This window comes from Manacus candei, unplaced genomic scaffold (genome assembly GCF_025592945.1).
Source record: "Manacus candei isolate 608988 ecotype Guabito, Panama unplaced genomic scaffold, ASM2559294v1 h1tg000071l, whole genome shotgun sequence".
Lineage (NCBI taxonomy): Eukaryota > Metazoa > Chordata > Aves > Passeriformes > Pipridae > Manacus > Manacus candei.
In genome coordinates, this window is record NW_026138119.1 from 7,894,793 (window position 1) to 7,913,422 (window position 18,630).

The 18,630-nt window shown below is 49.5% G+C and overlaps 1 protein-coding gene across 4 annotated transcripts in view; it reads left to right on the top strand.

The window, feature by feature from the left end:
* The window catches only part of ASTN2 (astrotactin 2), a 324,472-nt gene that overhangs the window by 123,942 nt on the left and 181,900 nt on the right, over positions 1 to 18,630 (top strand). For all 4 annotated transcript variants that reach the window (XM_051807886.1, XM_051807888.1, XM_051807887.1 and 1 more), the window contains exon 7: positions 9,951 to 10,118. In XM_051807886.1, coding sequence (XP_051663846.1) covers positions 9,951 to 10,118 — 168 coding nt within the window. The remainder of the gene's footprint in view (positions 1 to 9,950; positions 10,119 to 18,630) is intronic.

The window sequence follows — 18,630 nt, forward strand, 5'->3', positions numbered from 1 at the left end:
CCTGCTGCAGCGAGCAACAGCATCAGAGGAAGCAGCTCCTGAGCCTGCTGGAGTGGCACTGTGGGAAAGGAGAGGGGAAGGACTGGGACCAGAAGCCAACTGGCAGCCAAGCTGGGAAGGATATATTCCAAGCAGCAGTGCTAATAACCAGCCTGTCTCTATTGCCCTTATTCCTCTCTCGGTTTGTTTTCTTCCTTTTGTTCATTTGATGGGGTCCCCCTGCCTCGCTCCCCGCTGAGCAGTTATTGCCTGGTTTGCACAGCTGCTCTGCCTTCGCTTCATGGGGCCAGTGGAGCCTGGCAGGAGCTGCTGTGGCTCGCAGGGAGAGCTGGGACCTCCTGCCTCCCAGAAATGAGTTGGTGCCTCTAAATCCTCTCTTCAGATGGAGCAGTTGGAGCATCCTCTCCTCCCTTCTGCTGCTCCGGGGCTTTGTGTTTCGGGACAGCCTCTGCCCATGCTGAGCAGAAGGCATCTCTCTGATTTCAGAGGTGGTGCAGATTTATGGAAAGAACCGTAGTAGCTTTTATGAGGATATGGAAATGCAAGGCATTATTTAAAGGACCCTTTAGCAGAGTCAAGGGGGGGAAGAAAGGAATGAGAGCCCCTCCATCTGAGTAATAAAACTGTTATGAAAATGTGACCCACTCAGCTGTACGTTCAATAGTTGTTTTTTGTTTGTTTGTTTGTTTTTTTCCTTGTAAGTAATCATTCAAAAAGTAGAGATGGAGCAATGGGAGCAGCTTGCAGGGAAGTCGGGGCTGGAGAAAGATACCCTGGAGGGCTCAGCCTGGAGTACGTCCTTGCTGCACAACAGTGTGAAATATAGTATCAATTAAAGCTTCCCCTTTTTATGGCCTGTGAGAGGTTATATATGGTGTGGGTGGATGTTTGTATCTGGATACTTTAGTGGGAGAGGTAGGTAAGATCCTCCAGTGGTACACTGGAAGGAAGAAAGAGCTGCATTTAGCAAGGGGCTGGTAGGGCTTTGTTTTATAAGTGGAAATAAAGCAAAGGGCATAAAGCAAGTTTGTGTCACTTCAAAGACATTTTGGGGCGTTTACAAGCTCCTTCCCTCCTCTTCTGAGGCAAATGCCAGGAGGGATGTGTTAATCTTTCTGCACCTTGCTGAGCTGCAGGCTGGGTGTGTGGAGCCTGGCGTGGGCAGGCACGGTCCTCACTGTGGGACTGGAGCTTGGTGTGGGCAGGCACAGTCCCTGCCATGGACTTGGAGCTTGGCATGGGCAGACACTGTCCCCACTGTGGGCTCAGAGTTTGACACAGGCAGGGGCTGCCTCTGCTGTGGCTCTGCTCCTGGCTGAACTCTGAACTGCTCTGATATGGCTCCATCACTGCTGCAAGTCTGGATGAACATTCCCAGGGTGGACACTGCCCTGTGAGCGACAGAGGGAGGACAGCAAATCCAGTCCCCACCCTGCAAAGCCAGGAGAACAGCGGGAAGTGGAATTTCCATTTGAGACCATGTTTTAGGTTGGAGCATCTGACAAGATGGCAGAGATGAAGTTGAATCTTCATGCATCTGCATCTGCCCCCCGAACGATGCCATCGTGTCCTTGCCATGCAGCTCATCAGTAATTGTTTCACCTGAAGATTATTTCCTACCTTCCCCCATGAATGTTTCCTCCAAGACACCGGTGAATTGGATGCTGCTATTAGCAGCCTGTGTTAATTTTCCCTGAAGATTGTCAGAGCTCTGCAGACTGCAGTTGTTGGACTCGCAACAACTTCTCATTTTGGTTTTAATTAAATGCGTTGCTTTAAATTGTTTGCTTTTGACGTCTCCTGCTCAATTTTTTGCAGTCCTCAGAGGTGACCAGGCATTAGCTTGTGTCCTCAGGTGCTTGCACTCACCACATAAAGCACAGAGAAGTGAGCTGCAGGAGGTGGGGGACTGGCTGTGTCTCCATCCTGTTGGACAAGGAGAAGCTGAAGACACTCTCTGATTTACATGTGAAGCACTCCAGGTTTGTGCCAGAAGGATGGAGAACGAGGTCTGATCTCAAAGGTATCTCAGGCCAGGCTGGATGGGGCTCTGAGTAAGTGGCACAGGTTGCCCAGAGAAGCTGTGGCTGCCCCATCCCTGGAAGTCTCTAAGGTCAGGTTGGACAGGGCTTGGAGCAACCTGGAATAGGGGAAGGTGTCCCTCCCAAGGCAGGGGGTGGAACAAGATGATCTTTAAGGTCCCTTCCAACCCAAACCATTCTGTGGTTCTCTGATCTCTCCAAGCTTTCAGAGGGTTTCTGCCATTGGGGTCCCCCATGTTCTCCAGCTGTTCCCAGCCCCACCAGTCCCCTCTGAAATCAGCAGAGGGAATTGACTGGCTTAAAATAAGTTTTTTCTTGTGCTGTTTTCTCCCCTGGGAGTTGTTCTGCTGCAGAGGTGCCTCTTTGCTGTACAGAGACCGGGATCACAGCTTTGACAGAAGCAGCGCTTCCCTGTTGCAGACTCAGTGCCACGTCTGGCTTGCCACAGGCCCTGTGTGTTTTGGGTAGAGGCGGCTGTGTTTGGGAGCAGCTTTACAAATTGCATTTTATTTCATCAGCTCTTAATCACAGGGTCACCTCAGCGCCAGTGTTACAGCTCACTCCCTCTCCTGCGCCTGCTCGCCTGGCAAGAAAATGTGAGCAAATGGCTGCAGCGTTACCAGACATGAACTCTAAATATTAACATCAATTTATGAACTGTATCAGCGTGGATCAAAGGGATTCCAAGACGGTTTTACGGCGTGAACGCTCTTTGCATGAAGAACTAATAGGATCCTGGAGGCTGAAGTACATCATGTTTTTATCGTGGCTCTGACAGCCTTGTGAACCTGCGCTCGGCTCCTGCCTGTGCTGCCCGGCTCCCCCAGCCCTGTGCCTGCCACAGGCATTCCCAGCTCCTGGGGCAGCTCAGTTCACAAGGGAAGCCAAATGCCTCTGCCTTTCTCCTTTGCAGGATTCATCAGAGCAGAGCTGGTGTTGGAATTTGGATGGTTTCAGCAGCAGCTTGTTCAGAGCTGGGAGCTGTTGAATCCTGAGAGAGGCACGATGTGCCCATCCCTGGGGAGGGGGCATCTCCTGGTGCCTGGTGAGCTTTACCAACACCATTTACCCTCTGCTTTGGGAAGGATGGTGAGGGAAGACTGCAGAAGGAACAGTGTCCTGCTCCATTCCATGGATGGAAAGATGCAAACATTCATACAGCTTCCTCTAGAGAGGCAGCAGAGGGGCAGGCACTGATCTCTGCTCTTTGTGACCACTAACAGGACCTGAGGAAAAGGCTGGAGCTGTGTCAGGGGAGGTTTAGACTGGATATTAGGAAAAGGTTCTTCCCCCAGAGGGTGGTTGGGCACTGACCAGGCTCCCCAGGGCAGTGGGCACAGCACCAAGGCTGCCAGAGCTCCCAGGAGGGTTTGGACAACGCTCTGAGGGACAGGGTGGGATTGTTGGGGTGTCTGTGCAGGGCCAGGGGTTGGAATAGATAATCCTTGTAGGTCTCTTCCAACTCAGGATATTATTGCAGCATGGTGGTGGCTCCATCTCTGGAAGCTTAGGCCATGCTGGCTTTTGAACAAGAATTCATGGGTTACCTGTGGCATCACTGGTGCAGCAACTCAGTGAGGATTTTTGGAGGCTCTATAGGTAGGAACATGCTACTTCTCTGAGTTGCTCTCCCAAGAAGTAACATTGCTGATGTGCAGCCTCTCAGTGAGTGGGTGGTAGCTCACCTTGGTCTCATGGATATTAACTTTGCATGTGCTGCCTCTTGATTGTGTTTTCTGCTGTCCTGGGAGAATGTTTGGTCTTGGTGATGGCTGGAAAATCTCAATTCACACACACTTTGTCTCTTAAAGCTTATCATAGCTCCTCTCTACTTTGTGATGTGATTAGATTTAGGCTGATTTTCCCTGAACCCTTATCCAATATCTGGAGAGCATCACTGCAGAAGAGCCCCAGGCTGCAGCGTGGGAGTTGGGAGATACAGAGCATTAAGGAGAAGCTTTTCTTTAGGAGTGTAATTTCTGTCTGAGCCATTGCTGGCCCAGATGCCTGCTGAGGGCAGAGATGTGCTGTTACCAACACCTCCACAATTACACTGTGTAATACTATCATGGGAGATGTCTTTGCAGCATGAGCTTCACCACAATGCAGGATGGGCAGATGCCATCTCGCTTGGGTTTGGGAAGAGTTGGCTGAGCCATCACCTGCTCCATAAACTTAAATACATGTGTTGCTTGTCAGAAGCTCAGCCCGGGCAAAATCAAGACTGACTGCCAAGAAAACCCAAAGAAAGAGAGTCTGTCAGATTTATCAAGAAAGTGCAATTTGATGCTTAAAATGTGCCCCTGCTCCTCCCACAGGAAAGATGCTTCTAGTCTGAGCTGTAATTACACACAGATTTGTTTGACTTAATTGATTTCTGCTTTGCCAGAGTGAAGAAGCTCTGGCAGGACTGATGGTGTTTTGAGGGGATTGGGGTCTCTGGATTTGGCCTTTGGTGAGTTTGTGTGAGAGCCCATGGCCATGGTTCATGTGCTGAAAATACATCCTGGAGTCAAACACTCTGGGATATAAACTGTGTGTGCTTCAGCTGAGGGAAGAGTGAATGAAAGGTGTGTCTGGTGTAAGCTTGTGCTGTTTTAAAAACATTAAAAACATTCTATCATAGCTTTCTGTTTAGGCATTTTGCCTTGGTCAGGAGAGAAACAGTTTGACAAAGAAGGTGAAGTGGGTTGGCTTGCATTTTAACCCGGTGTGTTACTATCCCTGGATTCAAAGTAGAATACAGAATTCAGGGTTTGACTTCAAAGAATTTAAATGATTCCAAAATGTCCTGGGTTTGTGCTAAGCAGGAGAGGGATGGTGAAGCTGAGCACTGTTAATCTAAGGGTGCAATCCTACCCCAAGCCCCATTTCTTTGCTTAGGTCAGTACAGGTGTGTCCTGGGCATCCAGAGTCCATCTGGATCTTCTGCATTTTCTGAAAGAAATTTAAGAAGCAGAAGTTTTCATTCCCTGGGACCAGGACAGGAGAGGGAGAGCTGATCAAGGGAAAGAGCAGATAGGGGAGGAGTTGTCTCTTTGGGCAATGTTCTTTAATGTTTCACAAGTTAAAAAAAAAAAGTCTCTAAGGAAATCAAATAGGGTTATTCTTTGTACCTGTAGAATGAAGCAAGAGTGATAATTCTTCCTCTAGTGTTTAAAAAATATCTGTAACAGGATTAGAATTGTATGATAGTATAAGGATGGATACATTAATAGCAACCTGTAGTATGACCTCCCATAGCTTCCCAACACAATACTAATTTTAGATGAAAAGGAGTTTTGTTGGCCAAGAAACAGCGAATGGACCAAAGATGACAAAAAGAGCAGAGAGAGGAATAAATAGACATTCTTCAAAAAAAATTATGTTTTGATCTTTTCCCTTGAAAAGAAAGAGAAAGGAGAAGCCAAACCCTTTTGGCTGCTTTTGGGTGCTTTGTTCTTTTCCCTTGTTAGATGTCTCTTCTGAGCTGTTTCATCCTGTTGTGTTCTGGAAAATGATTTTTGAAATGTTGAAACTTCAAGCCTCTTTTGTCATGGCTTAAGCAGCTCCCCTGAACTTTGAAGGAGACCCCAGCAGGAGCGACAGGAACTTCTGATGCTGCCTGAACTGGACCAGCTTTGATCAGTGCTGGAGAAGGAAGGGGGTGGGGGGGAAAAACACATGCAGAGAGAAACCCAAACAAATCAATGCCCCGAGGTGCTGGTGGACATCGTGGAGTTGTGAGGGGGTTGTAGCTGTGTGCTGATGTTCTCCATACACTGCAACGCAGCTCTGTGGCATAGACTGGCTCATAAAGCCAATGGTTCTTAGTGGATATGTCCTGCAGTGGGATTTCTGGGATGGAGCAGGTGGTGGTGGGTGGAGAGTTGTCATTTTGTTGCTGTATTCCCTGGTGTGGTCGATGGTTGCTTTACCCTGAGACCTAAATGTCTCTGGTTTAAGGAGGATCTCATCAAGCTTTTAAGTGAATGGGAAGCTCAAAACTTGTGTCTAGGAGGACACCTGGGGGGGCACGAGGTTGGCAGCAGAGGACAGCAGTGTGGATGGTCTCTCTGGATGTCTTCAGAGGGTTTCTGTGCTGGAATCTGCTCCGGGAACTGCAGGCAGTGGCTGTAGATGTGCTTCAAACTGGGCACGGGGGTGGTTTGGTAGGGTCTGAGGTCCTCAAGAAAGGTTTTCAGAGGGTACTTTGGAGCAGGGTCTACTACCCACTGCCCCAGAAGTATGAGCCCCTTGAGTCCCCCATCATCCCATTCCCTCCTCCATCGTTTCCCTCCATCCAGAGACTGTGTATTGGGGAAAACAAGCCCTGCTGATGTTCCTGGCAAGCTAAAGGTGATTTTGAAACAGCTCTCCCTTAGAAAATGTTTGTTCTCAGTAGATTCTAAAAGGATTTGTTACTCAACTTGCCCTTTCTGAGGTGGTTTTGATTTTTGTGCAATGGTGACTTTTGAAAACTGTTTTCTCTGTGCCTATCCTTTGAAAATAAAGAGAAAAATTGTGTGAAAAGGCTTTGAAATAGTCAGAATTTCAGCTTTCAAAATATTTGTAGAATGTCTTTTGCTGTTATTTATTTCCTAGGCAAGCTATAAAGGGATCAAGATTGGGATGTTTGTTTGTTTGTGTTTTCAGTGGGAGCAAAGGTGATTAGAGTGTCTGTCTCAAAACCTTACCCAGCTGAGCTGCCACACACTCAGCTTCAGAGATGTGAGAAGTTTCCTTTCTGGAAGTTGTCCCCTCCCTCCTCCTGCAAAGGAAGGAAGGAAAGTGTTTACAATTAACTAAAACCTTTGATTTCCCCAGGTTTGGGGTTTTTTTTAGGCTGAGGTAGAACCCCCTCCATTTTATGCTGAACCCAAATTCAGGAATTTTGGATTCAAACGTTTTAATTTCTGTTTAAAAAACAAAACAAAACAAAAACCCAGAAAACCGATATTGAGGATTATTTCTCAATCAGACTTATTAAAATAAAAATAAGTAATTAATCTTCAAAATACCAGCACTTCCCTTGTGTAAGTTACAGTTCCATTATATTTGGGAGGATCTTGTGATGTAGAGAATGTTGCAAAGCTTTATCAGTTTGTAAATAATTTCAAGCTTCCCAAATTTGTGGTTTTACATGGACACCAAACTCGTGCTGAAAGAGAAGTTATTTGCTCCTGGCCAGGTGTCACATTTTGGTGTGGATTTAGGAAGCACTTTCATGAATTGATAGTTGTTGGGATTTTTTTATACTGCCATCAGCAAATAGGCTGGGTTTTCCAAAGGAAGTGAAAATTTAGCTGCAGGGGCGTGAATTTGCTTCCTCCTCCTGGAGCAGCTCCATGTGGGGCTGGTGTATCCAGAGAAGGGCAACGGAGCTGGTGAAGGGTCTGGAGCACAAGTGTGATGAGGAGCAGCTGAGGGAGCTGGGGGAGCTCAGCCTGGAGAAAAGGAGCCTCAGGGAGGAGCTTCTTGCTCTCTTCAACTGCCCAAAGAGAGGTTGTAGCCAGGTGGGGGTCAGGCTCTGCTCCCAAGCAACAGGATGGGAGGAAATGGCCTCAAGTTGCACCAGGGGAGGTTTGGGTTGGATACTGGGAAAAATTTCTTCACAGAAAGGGTGCCCAGGGCAGTGGTGGAGTCACCATCCCAGGAGGGATTTAAAAGCTGTGTGAATATGGCATCTGGGGACATGGTCTAGTGGTGGCCTTGGCAGTGCTGGAGGAATGATTGGATTCGATGAACAAAGAGGTCTTTTCCAGCCTAAATGATTCTGTAGTGGGGAGCTCTGGAGGTGACTCCTCTATCACCCACCTGACCTTGGGGCCCTGCCCTCTGTGTGGCAGCTCCTGGGCCAAGATGCTCTGCCAGCTCCAGTCACCTTCATCCTTCTGAATACTAATGATGTGACTGCTTTATGTCTGGTTTGCTTCTGTTCCTTGCAGGCTGGCTGTGTTCTAACTGGAAGTGGGGTTCATTAAGTAGGGATTTAATCAAGAGCTGGTGGTTTCGCTCTTCAGTCTTTGGGTGCAGAGGGAGTTGTCTGTAGCTGAGTCTCCAAACAAGGCGTACGTGCTTCCCAAGCCTCGCTCTTTATTAGAGAGCTGCAAAAATAAGGACGAAAACAAGATTGACAGGCACAGGCACGTACACGTAAATAGTAAACACTCCCAGAGGGTTCGTGTTGCACTTCTCTTTGGTAAAAGAAACCAGCAATTGCTATTATTGGCGTTTAAAGCTATCTTTAAGAATTCACGGAAAAGAATAATTAGACATAAAAAAACCCACGTGGCTCTAAGATACTTCTTTGTGCTCGGTGTTTTGCTCCTTTCCAGTGGTGCTGGGGGGTTTACCCAGCGATTTACTGCTGCCATTGTCTGATTGAGATGTATCCTGCAGCCTTGGCGGGGCAGCCCCTGCCTTGCAGTGTCTCCAGAGCAGCTGGATCCTGGATGTCTAATTTTCCTTTGCTTGAACAGTCAGTAGCTTGGCAGCCTCCATTGGCTTTGAGTGCAGGGATGTGTCTGTGAATATGTTTATGGTATATAAACACTATGAGTGGTGAAGACTTGCATTCATGTGAAATTAGGGCTCGGATTTGTGTGGTGCTGAGATCTGGGGATGCCTGAAAATGAGGTCACTTGCTGAGATGCTTGACTTGAGGCTTTGCTTGTTTTATCCTTTGCATGGATAATGTGGTGCAGGATGAGGGTGAGAAGGGCTCCTTCTTGCTGAAGCATCAGGGAGTCTCTTCAAAAGGAGATTCAGATTTTGTGTTCAAGCAGGTTCATGTGGGGTGGTCACTGCTGTGGGCTTATTGTCCTGCTCTTTTAATCTCTTGGCTTTCAACAAGGTAAGATCTTATGTGGTGTTTATAAAAATGTTGTCCCAGTCCTTTACTAAGTGACCTAAGCCCTAAAGTTTCGTGAAGGTAGACCCTGGATCTATAAACTTGCTATCCTTGTGTAATCACTGAGGAGGATTTGAATCTTCAGACAGTGGTCACAAATTTTGCTGCTGTTGCCAGTCCTCACACGTAGTGGAAAGGTGTCTGTGGGTTCCTGGGCTATCTGGCAGTTCCCCTTGCCCACTCCTCCTTGCAGGTTTCTTCTCCCCTGTTTTTAGAGGCTTTTACCCTGGTAAGTTTTGCAAAACACCACTTAATGGCAGAGTTTTTTTGGCTCCCCTCTGATCTGTGCAGCACTGCTATGGAGGCAGTCTTATAATCAATGTAATTGAAGATCAGAGTTAATGAGGACCTCTGTGCCTGCAAAATCCCCCAAGCGATGCTGGGCCTCAGATGTTAGATAAGGAAATGATTGGGCTGAACTGAAAATCTATTTGGCTAATTAGATGATGCATATTCCCAGATGCTGGTGGGGAAAAATACATTTTGCAAAATAAAGAAGCGTAAGATTTTGTAAGAAAAGATTTTTGGCAAGAATTCACTTTTAACTCTCAGGAAAGAAAGGGTGAGGGGGTGTCTGGTACAAGAATATGTGTCAGGCCAATTCACTCACCTTCAGCTAAAGAAGAGAAGTGGGAACAGCCCGTGCTGCTGCTGCCCATCTATGCCCTGAGCATCCAGGTGTCTTGTGGACACTGTTTCCATGAGCTGGATGCTCCAGTCTTATGGATCAGAATAATTGCATCAGTCCACATTTCTACAGAGACGTGGGAATCAAATTCCAGTAGTGTAAGGGTAGGGAAACATCTGGGCAGAGGAGTTGGTGGACCATTAGCTGTGGCACATTCCTTTGGAGAGGAATGGTCAAATGAAGTTCTTCGGGTCCAGGAGTTGATGAACTCATTATTATTTGCTGATGTTGATGTCACAGCACCTGCTGTAGAGTGTTCTGATACCGGGCCAAAATGCATGTTTGGGGTTTTACACTCACCTGACACACTTTTTTCCCCTCTCTCCAGGCAGCAGCTTCGTGGTGAGCGAGGGGAGCTACTTGGACATCTCCGACTGGCTTAACCCAGCCAAGCTGTCCCTGTACTATCAGATCAATGCCACGTCCCCCTGGGTGAGAGACCTCTGTGGACAGAGGACCACTGATGCCTGTGAGCAGCTCTGTGACCAAGACACAGGTAAGGGAGGCCGGGGAACAGTGAAGACCTTGGAAAGCTTGGAGATGCGAGGGAGAAGGTTTGTCTCTGGGTGTTTTAATGCCCTCTGTGCTCACCTCTGCTTTAGCCTGGTGGTAGGCACAGAGGATTGAGGGGTACCACCAGGGTCACACAGTGGTGACCCCCATCAGCAAAATGTAAAGAAGATGGGCACAAAAGGGGGATTTGAAAAGGTGGATCTATGAGTTCTTTGGTGTGGCAGCTGCAGACGTGTGGAGTTTATCTGCTTCGAAGTTGTGCTGTTTTGCTGTGGGGTGTGCTGTGCCCTGTGCAACAGCCAGCACTGCTCTTGCTCACTCATGGGTCACCAGTCTCATGGGATACTTTCTTGGTGCTGTGGAGAAAAGTGGCCCTGTTGCTCCTGGCTTGCTCAGCATCTAAAGAGCACCTAAGCCCCCGTCTCTTTGCAGAGGTGACATCCCAGGTTAGCCCTGACTCTCCATGTGAGCTGCTTCCCTCATCTCTTAGCAATGAGCCTCTTCATGTTTGTGTATGAGATTCATGGCTGCAGGTAAGGATGTTGGTGTCTGGTTCTGCCAGGGGGTCTGAAGGATGGCTCACAGTGGAGCAGGCTTTTCCTAAGCCTCCCACTGCCACAGACCATCATTAAGACACAGAATTAGAAGTCCTTCAGAGTCATGAGTGCCCCATGGAATGACAGGGGCGACCCTGTTCTTATCCCTCCCTGCTCAGCTGAGATGCAAACATGGAACTTGGTCTCATGAACTCATTTTCCTGGTCAAGACAATGTTCTCTTCTTAGTATTCCTGTTCCTCAAGGCTTGTCTGCACAGAGGCACTGGCAGGCATGGCTGCAGCAGAACGATGACGCCGGAGAATTCCCTGTGTAGACAGCCTTGGGCATCACCTACAGTCCCAAGGAGGGCTGGGAGGTGACAGCAGCCACCCCAGCAGATGGAGACCGTGCAGGAGGAGGCTGTTCTCATCCAGATGTCACAGAGCAGAAGGATTGTTTCAGACATTGGCAAGACGCAGCCACCTCGGCGGGAGGGGGAAGATGCATTCAGCTGTCCCCTGGCTCAGAGGAGGAGAGAAAAACTCTGCCTCCAGCAGCAACCACGGGGAGACCGTATGGAGCCAGACTGTGACTGCCCTGTTGGAAGAGCCCCGTGGCTGCACTCTCCAGCCCCAGGCCCTCCTTGGCACTGAGCAGGGCTGGTTTAATCCTTGCATGGCCTCTGCTGTGAGGAGCGGCTGTTCTCCCGTGCCGGCCCAGCTGCTGCTCCCGCTGCGTCCCCGGCTCCCGGAGCAGCTTGTCGCTCTTGCTGGACGCCCCACGCTTGAGCAGGATGTGTCAGATCCTGTTTGCAGGGAAGGCAGCGATGCTCGTTAGCCTGGGAATCGCTCTGCTCAGGCACTGTCCTGGATCTGAAGCTCGCCAGCTGCTCTGCGGCTCCCAACCCTGGTACCCATCCCCCCTGCTTACCCGTGGTGAGGGCAGAGCAGCCTTGAGCTCAGCCTTCAGGTCCCTCACCTGAAATCTGCCAATGGGTTTCTTCCCCCTCTCTCCAGTCTGGGAGTTTTCACATGGCTAGAACAGAATCTTTCTCCTGTCTGTGCCAATTGGATCCGCATGGATCGAGCAGGACTGGCTGATGGGGCTGCTGATCTTCATAGCCTAAATCTAAGGCTCCCTTAAGAGGTCCAAACTTCACAAGACCTGAGCAGCCCCCCACTTAAAATTAGGCCTTCGGAAGTGCCTGTTTGACACCCTGCCCCAGGATGTAGCCCCAGGCACCACAGAAGTTCATCACTGTTGACCAGCCTTTAACTGGTGAGAAGTTTCCACAGCAGACTGGGGGCAGACTGTAACCCTGTGATACACTGCGTGTGCTTTTAGATTCATTTTTATTGATGTCATTCTATTTTTAAGGGTGATTTATTTTTATCACCATGAGAGAGGCAGCCCTGTGGTTTTACTGTGGGACATAAATCCTGCCTGAATTTCAACCTTTTCGGGTCAGGGATTTTATCCTCTCTCTGAGTATCCCAAGAGATGGGTGCTGGGGTTTCCCCTGTCCTCTGTCTTCTTGGGCTGGGCAGAGCACCCATGAGAAGGTTGTCCTGTCTAGAGGATGAAAGCCTCCCCTGTGAAGAGCAGAAGAGCCAGGGTTGAGGTCTTCCAGCACATTTGTAGCTAATCTGACTTCAACTTTACCCTTGGAGCCACTCTCCATGGCAGTGTGGATCCAGCCTGGAGATCTAGTGTGGTCCCAAAGCTTCCTTGCTCCAAGGTGTAGACAGACCTCTGTGGATAGGACCTATCCTTGGTGGAAGTGTCACTGGTTCCTGTCCCACGTTTGGACAGAGAGCTTCAGGTCACATATGCTCTGTCTGGTGAGACTGAAACTCTCACCTTTCCCACCACCTCTTTTGGGTTGGAGTTTTAGACGGGATCTGTCCGTACCACGTTCTGACTCGTGACACCAAGTACTCCTGCAGCGCGAAGAATAATCCCCAGCAAAAACAGAAGCTCTGAAACACTAGGAAATGCCAAGATCCATTTTACTTGCCTGACCTTAATTTGCCTTCCCTCACGTCTCTGTCGTGTGACTCAGTCTTTAATTAAGTGATTGCTGCCCCCCTGACAAATTTCAAACCTGTGTTGCAAAGCTCATCAGAGCGTTTCGGAGGCAGCACCGACATCTGCACATGAGCCAAATGTCGTCTTCCTCGTCCCTTCTGCCTTGGAAGCGGCCGGGCTGGTTGGTCTGACAGGACTGCAAATACAGAAACAAGTGGATGCTGCTGGGGGTCTCCTCCCTGCAGATGTGACAGAGTGGCCATGCCCAGCCATGGATGAGGCAGGTCCCTCCTGAGGGCAGGACGTGCTCCTCGGCTGGGGAGGTTCAGCCAAAACGCCCCATCCTCTTGACAGTTGCTGCCTGCGCTGCTTGAGATGAGAACAGCGAAGGTTTGTTGTCTTTTGGGACTTGCTGTCTGCACTCTCCATATTTTGGACAGATGTGGGGAGCGTTGCTGGTGCCACTGCTTGTACCACACACTGGGATACCTCTGGGTACAATCCAGGAGTGCTTCTTCTCTGGCCTCCCTTACCAGCACCGGGAGCGTGGATAAGAGCGTCTCTTTGCAGCAGCATATGCAAATCCTGATTTGTGAGCACAATTACCTGCTTTGTATGCACAAAACTGATTCACTTGCACATTCTGTGGGCATCACTGAAGAGACCTGCTGGAGAATCGGTCCCTCAGGGCCAAATGCTGGAAGAAACAGCCTCTGATTTTGTGCTGTCAGGCTTGCTGGAGCAGTGGCATAAATGAGATGGATAGCTACCTTGATTAGCAGGTGCAAATGTGTTGAAATTTTTTTCCCCATCTACAAATCAGGCACTTCTTCATCAAAATTCTCTCTTTGCATCCACAATTGGTGGCACCCCCAAAGCAATAGGCAGGGGCTTGTAAGGACCAGATGAAATGTGGTAGCGAAGGGTCTTTTCTGGAAATTGGCAGGAGAGGGGGAAAAAAAAAAAGGTTTCCATCATCTTCCAAATGGGCCAGTTTGTCACCAGAGCTACAGATGGTGCTCCTGTCTGGGTAGGACAGGGATGTTGTGGGCAGGAGACAGATGAAAGTAATTTTTAAACAGAGCCATTTTTTTCTAAGGCAACCTGTTAAGGGGATTTGGAGGTTGCAGAGCTGAGCATGTAAATCAGGAGATGACCAACCTTGGCGAGGGTGTATTTGTGTTTATGAAAACAGCCATTTCCTCCTATAGTTCAATTTAATATCATGCAGGTTTTGTCCACATCAAGTAATATTTGTTTGTTCTTGTGCACTTCTGCTATTTTCGCTGTTGGAGGATCCCAGTGCCTTTATTGACTTAGACTTTTATAAGATGAGGTTCTGTCTCTCCAAGGTATGGAGTTTAATAACTTGGTCAAAACCCATGTAATATACGATTCCTTTTCCTGTGGTGGCACAGCTTGCCTCGTGCTCCAAGCAGGGCAGGAGGCAGTTAACTCCCAAGCTAATTTAGCTTCAGGCTGAAGTGTTATACATAAACAGCAATCAAAACTCGTGCCTTCGAGGGGCCGAGTTAAGGTTATCTGTGCTGTCTTTACACTCTCATTTTCTACCATTAGAGTGTTTAATCCTGCAGCTGCTAATGTTCTTGTAATGGCATTTCTGTGCTTGTCTAGAGAGCACAGGGAGGAGGGAAGAGGAATGAGTTTCCTTGTACAGAACCATGCCTGAACCTGTCTCCCTGACTGGGCCCATCCCACCAGCACTGCAGGGGATTCTCACCCTGCCATGGTCAGCTGTGGGGCAGTGCTCACCCCAGAAGATGGCACAGCAGACCACCCTTGTCCACCCTCTCGGTGCTCCCTTGGATCAGCTGTGCTTATGTGCCCCTGGCAGCGCAGTGTGGGAGCTGAGCGGATGATAATGAGAATTAAATCTGTGCAGAGCCTAAACTCAGGCACAGTCCTTAGAGGTTAAGCTTGTGCTTAAGTACTGTGATGGATCTGGTGAAGAGGGTGACTTGCAGCAGGGGGAGAGGAGGGATAACTGTCAAATTGACTCCAGGTTTTCCCTCCATGCTCCGTGCCAGGTCAGGTGGGCAAGAGCCACCTTCCCTGTCTTACTCCTCGGGAGCTAAACTGCTTCTATGGAAGTTGCATTTCTCATCAGGATGAAGCAGAGGCTCAGGTTTGGAAAGTGCCGTCCCCTGAAGGGCAAGGACAGCAGATACCAGGGCCAGAAGAGAAGCTTTTCACAGAGGTTCACCGGGAGCTGGTGCCGCTGCTGTCCTTGGTGGAGGATCCACAGCCTCAGCCAGAGGCCAACCCAGGCCTGAGGAGCAGCTCTCTGAAGGTGCTTCACTTGTTCACTGAAGCTGGGAATTTAATGAACTGTTAAGACCATTGTTCATCCTTCCCTGTGTTTAATTTTCTCTGAATCTCCTCAAAAGAGGCCCTTGCTCTGTTATCCTGCAGGGATACATCAAGTTCTTTAAGGAAGGGGTTTGTTGTGGGGTTTTAAATCTTGGTACCAACGCTGTGCCAATGTGTGTCTTGTCCTGTCCCTGGCAAGCCACTACCTTGAGACAACATGTGGACAACAGCAGAGCTAGGGGCAGCACAGGGTGTCCTGTGTAGAGGCAGGAGGCAGCCAAGCACAGCAGTGCCCAGGTTCCCTCTGCTTTGATGGTTCCTGGGCTGCAGCTCCTGCTGCAGGCAGTGGTGACAAGGGGACGCTGCCCTTGCCAAGCACTGGGCTGGTGGCCAGGACAACAGTGCCTGGGTGGCAGCTGCCTTTTGCATCCACTTTTGCAGCCACCTTTGCTGCTGACGACGGGATTCAGGCCCTGCATCCCTGCAGTGGGGAGGGAGGGGGAACCCTCCAGTCCTCCTGCCTCAGAGCAGGCTGGTAACCCTGGAGATGTCTCCACACTCGCCTGGAAGAGAGAGGGGCTTTGTGCCGTGGCCCAGCACGAACACTGGAGCAGTCAGGGCTGGCAGGGTGGGCAGCACTGTGCTCAGCAGCTGTCTGTGTTCACCAAAAATGCTTGGCCTTCTTTACTGTGCGGGTGACCAAGCACTGAATAGGCTGCCTGGGGGGGTGTGGAGTCTCCTTCACTGGAGATATTCCAGAACCATCTGGACACAATCCTGTGCCATGAGTTTGAGCACGGATGTTGGACCAGATGACCCCACCAGTGGTCCCTTCCAACCTGAACCGTTCTGTGATTCTTTGAATTATGTGTTTTCAGAGCCTCTTGCTAGGGCTATGGTGCTGCATTTCCTGCTTTATTCAGAGATCTTCCTTCCCCTCCCAGCATTTTGTTTAAATGGTAATAGAACATTGGACCTCCAGAGCTGAGCACCAGGATCTGCCCTTGCTTAAACTGGGTGAGCAGCAACCCTTCCCTTTCCTATAACAGCTGAAAATTTGCCATGGATTATCATACCTGATTTGTGGCTTATGAATCCAAAGGCAGAGGAAGGACTACACAGGCCTGTGTTTTTACCATGAGCAGGGTGTGGGGTGGTGGCTGCAGAAGCAGGATGCTTGTCATGGCCATTGGTAGATCCTGATTCATTTGCGCTGTGCAGAGAGGCGTGTGCAGGACCTGTGGAAATTGCATCCAGCTTCAGGTGTGGCTATTTGTCAAACTTGGTTACTTTAGTTGACTTTGGCTTTAACCTCAGCTCGAATCCTAACTTGGCTGCAGCAATGCTGAGCAGATAACTGTGTCTGTCTCAGAAGCACGCAGGATTTAGTGTCTCTGAACAGAGGCACTGCTGTTTGGTGGCTTTTTTAAAGACACACCCTAAGAGGGGTTAGAGGTACAGGAACCCCTGTTCCTGCCACTCTGGGCACTTTATCAGATGTTTCTCATTCCATGGGGATTAGCCAGGCTCAGCATCCTCTTTGGCTCATCATCATGCCCAGGGAGGATGGGAACTGACTGAAAATAACAGAGTAGTTCAGGGGGTCAAAGGAGGAGGGTGGATTCTGATGGGGAGAGAGCAAAAGCTCCTGAGAATCTGTAAGAGCACAGCAGGTTCTTCTGAGGTTTTCTGGAAGCTCCACTAGTTGTCTGTTTGTGGTTGTAGATACAGGAATAGTTGCTAAACCATCTATCCTCAGGAGATGGAGTCCCCACACTTCCAGCAGACTGCAACGCTCAGCCAACCCTGTGCTGGGAACTTCCCTATCCAATTTCTAAAACTCTACCAAAGGGGTGTAGATCTCCCTGGAAGACCTGTGGAAAGCTGGTCCCGAGTGGTTACAGAGAGGGGCAGGTATCCCTAGTCTCTGTGCTGTGGGTGGCTTTCCCTGGAGTCCTCCTTGTCACCCGCCCTGTGTCTCCTGCCCAACCGGTGCCACCACTTGCCCTCTCACTTACTGAAATAAACCTCCCAATAAACCTCCCGATAAAGCCTCGAGCGCCGGCTGTAGCTGCTGAAACTCCGAGATTGGAGTCGATAAAATCAATATTTCTGCAGGTTGATAGAGTTTCTCCTTCCGACGCCAAACTGACAGAGCAGCAAACAAGCCAGCAGAGAAAATAAACCCTCCTGCACCACAGGAAAGGGGTTCAGCACCAGCACCCCCAGCCATCGATACGGGGGGAGGCGTTGGGGCTGCCGGATGCCAACCTCTGTAGGTGGCTTTTCCCTACTTGCTCTAATTTCTGTGGCAGGAGCTGAGCGTGAGCCCGTGCCCCAAGACTCCCAGCTCTGCTTCGCAAGCACTTTGAGATGTCTCTCATTTGCAGAGCATATATTTGTTATGTAATAAGCACCAGGAATTAATGATCCACGGCACGGCTGGGGAAACTTGCGCACTAAGCACCCAAGGAAAAAATAACTTTTCTTTTTTTAAAATCACTGATGGAGCCATTAGGACCTGTGTTTTCTTGTGCCGAGACCGCCCCAGCCCCCAGGCACGGCTGAGCCTGAGCAGGGCCGAGTGCCACCATCTCTCTCCCAGCTCTTTCCCTTTGGAGGAGCAATGTTCCTGCCGCTCCCGTTATGAATCATAAGGTTAGCAGCTTTTGACAGATCATAAATCAGTGCTTCGAAGTCGCTAGGACAAATCCCAGGACATTTAATCTTTAATATTAGACGCGTTTGAGGCAGTGAATATTTCATGAAGGTGCTGTTGCATTTTAGCACATCATTAGCTGTCTCTTTCTCCCCCCCCCCCTCCTTTCCTTTTTTTGCTGCCTCTCCCTTTTCAGGCATCTCTTCCTCAAAAATATCAGCAGTTGAATCCCCTTCTCGCTCCCCCCTGACAATAAAGCTCTTTACTGTAATCCCTGTGAGGCATTTTAAGAACTTGCTTAGGATCCCCATGAGCACCAAGGCACCTGCCAGTCTGCATTGCCACCATGCTGGGGGTACCCCCCTCCCAACACCCCTCCTGTGTTTACAGCTCATCCTGCTGCACAGCCAGGCACGAAGGGGAGAGGAGGGGAGGGAGGAAAAACATTGGCAGCAGCTTGTAGCAGAAACTCCACGTGCAAATCCAATTAATCTTTTGATTTTGCTGTTTCTTGCTCCGGGTTATGTATTTCTACCAAACAGTGAATCAATTTGGGCCAAGCGTGCACGGGTTTCTGGTGTGGGAAATGTCTTCTCTTGCTGTCAAAAGGGTGTAACAGGGTGAGGCAGCACCCAGAGAGTGGAAGGGAGCAGGTCTGAGAGCCCTTTTGTTGTGGGATGGGGGCATGGCAGGGGAACTGCCTGTGGAGGACAGAGTTTGGGGGCTTCTGCATCCTCCTGTGGGAGTTTGGGCTGCAGGAGACTCCGCTGCCCCATCCTGTGTGAGGTGCCAGGAGCAGAGGTGGGAAGGAGATGTGACCAGAATGGGTTTGGGGCATCCCTCCTCAGTTCATACTGGATTGGACACTGGTTCTGCTCAAGCAAGGTCAAAATCCCTGCTGAGGAGTGAGCCCCTGGCTCCTGAGCAGCCCCTCTGCCA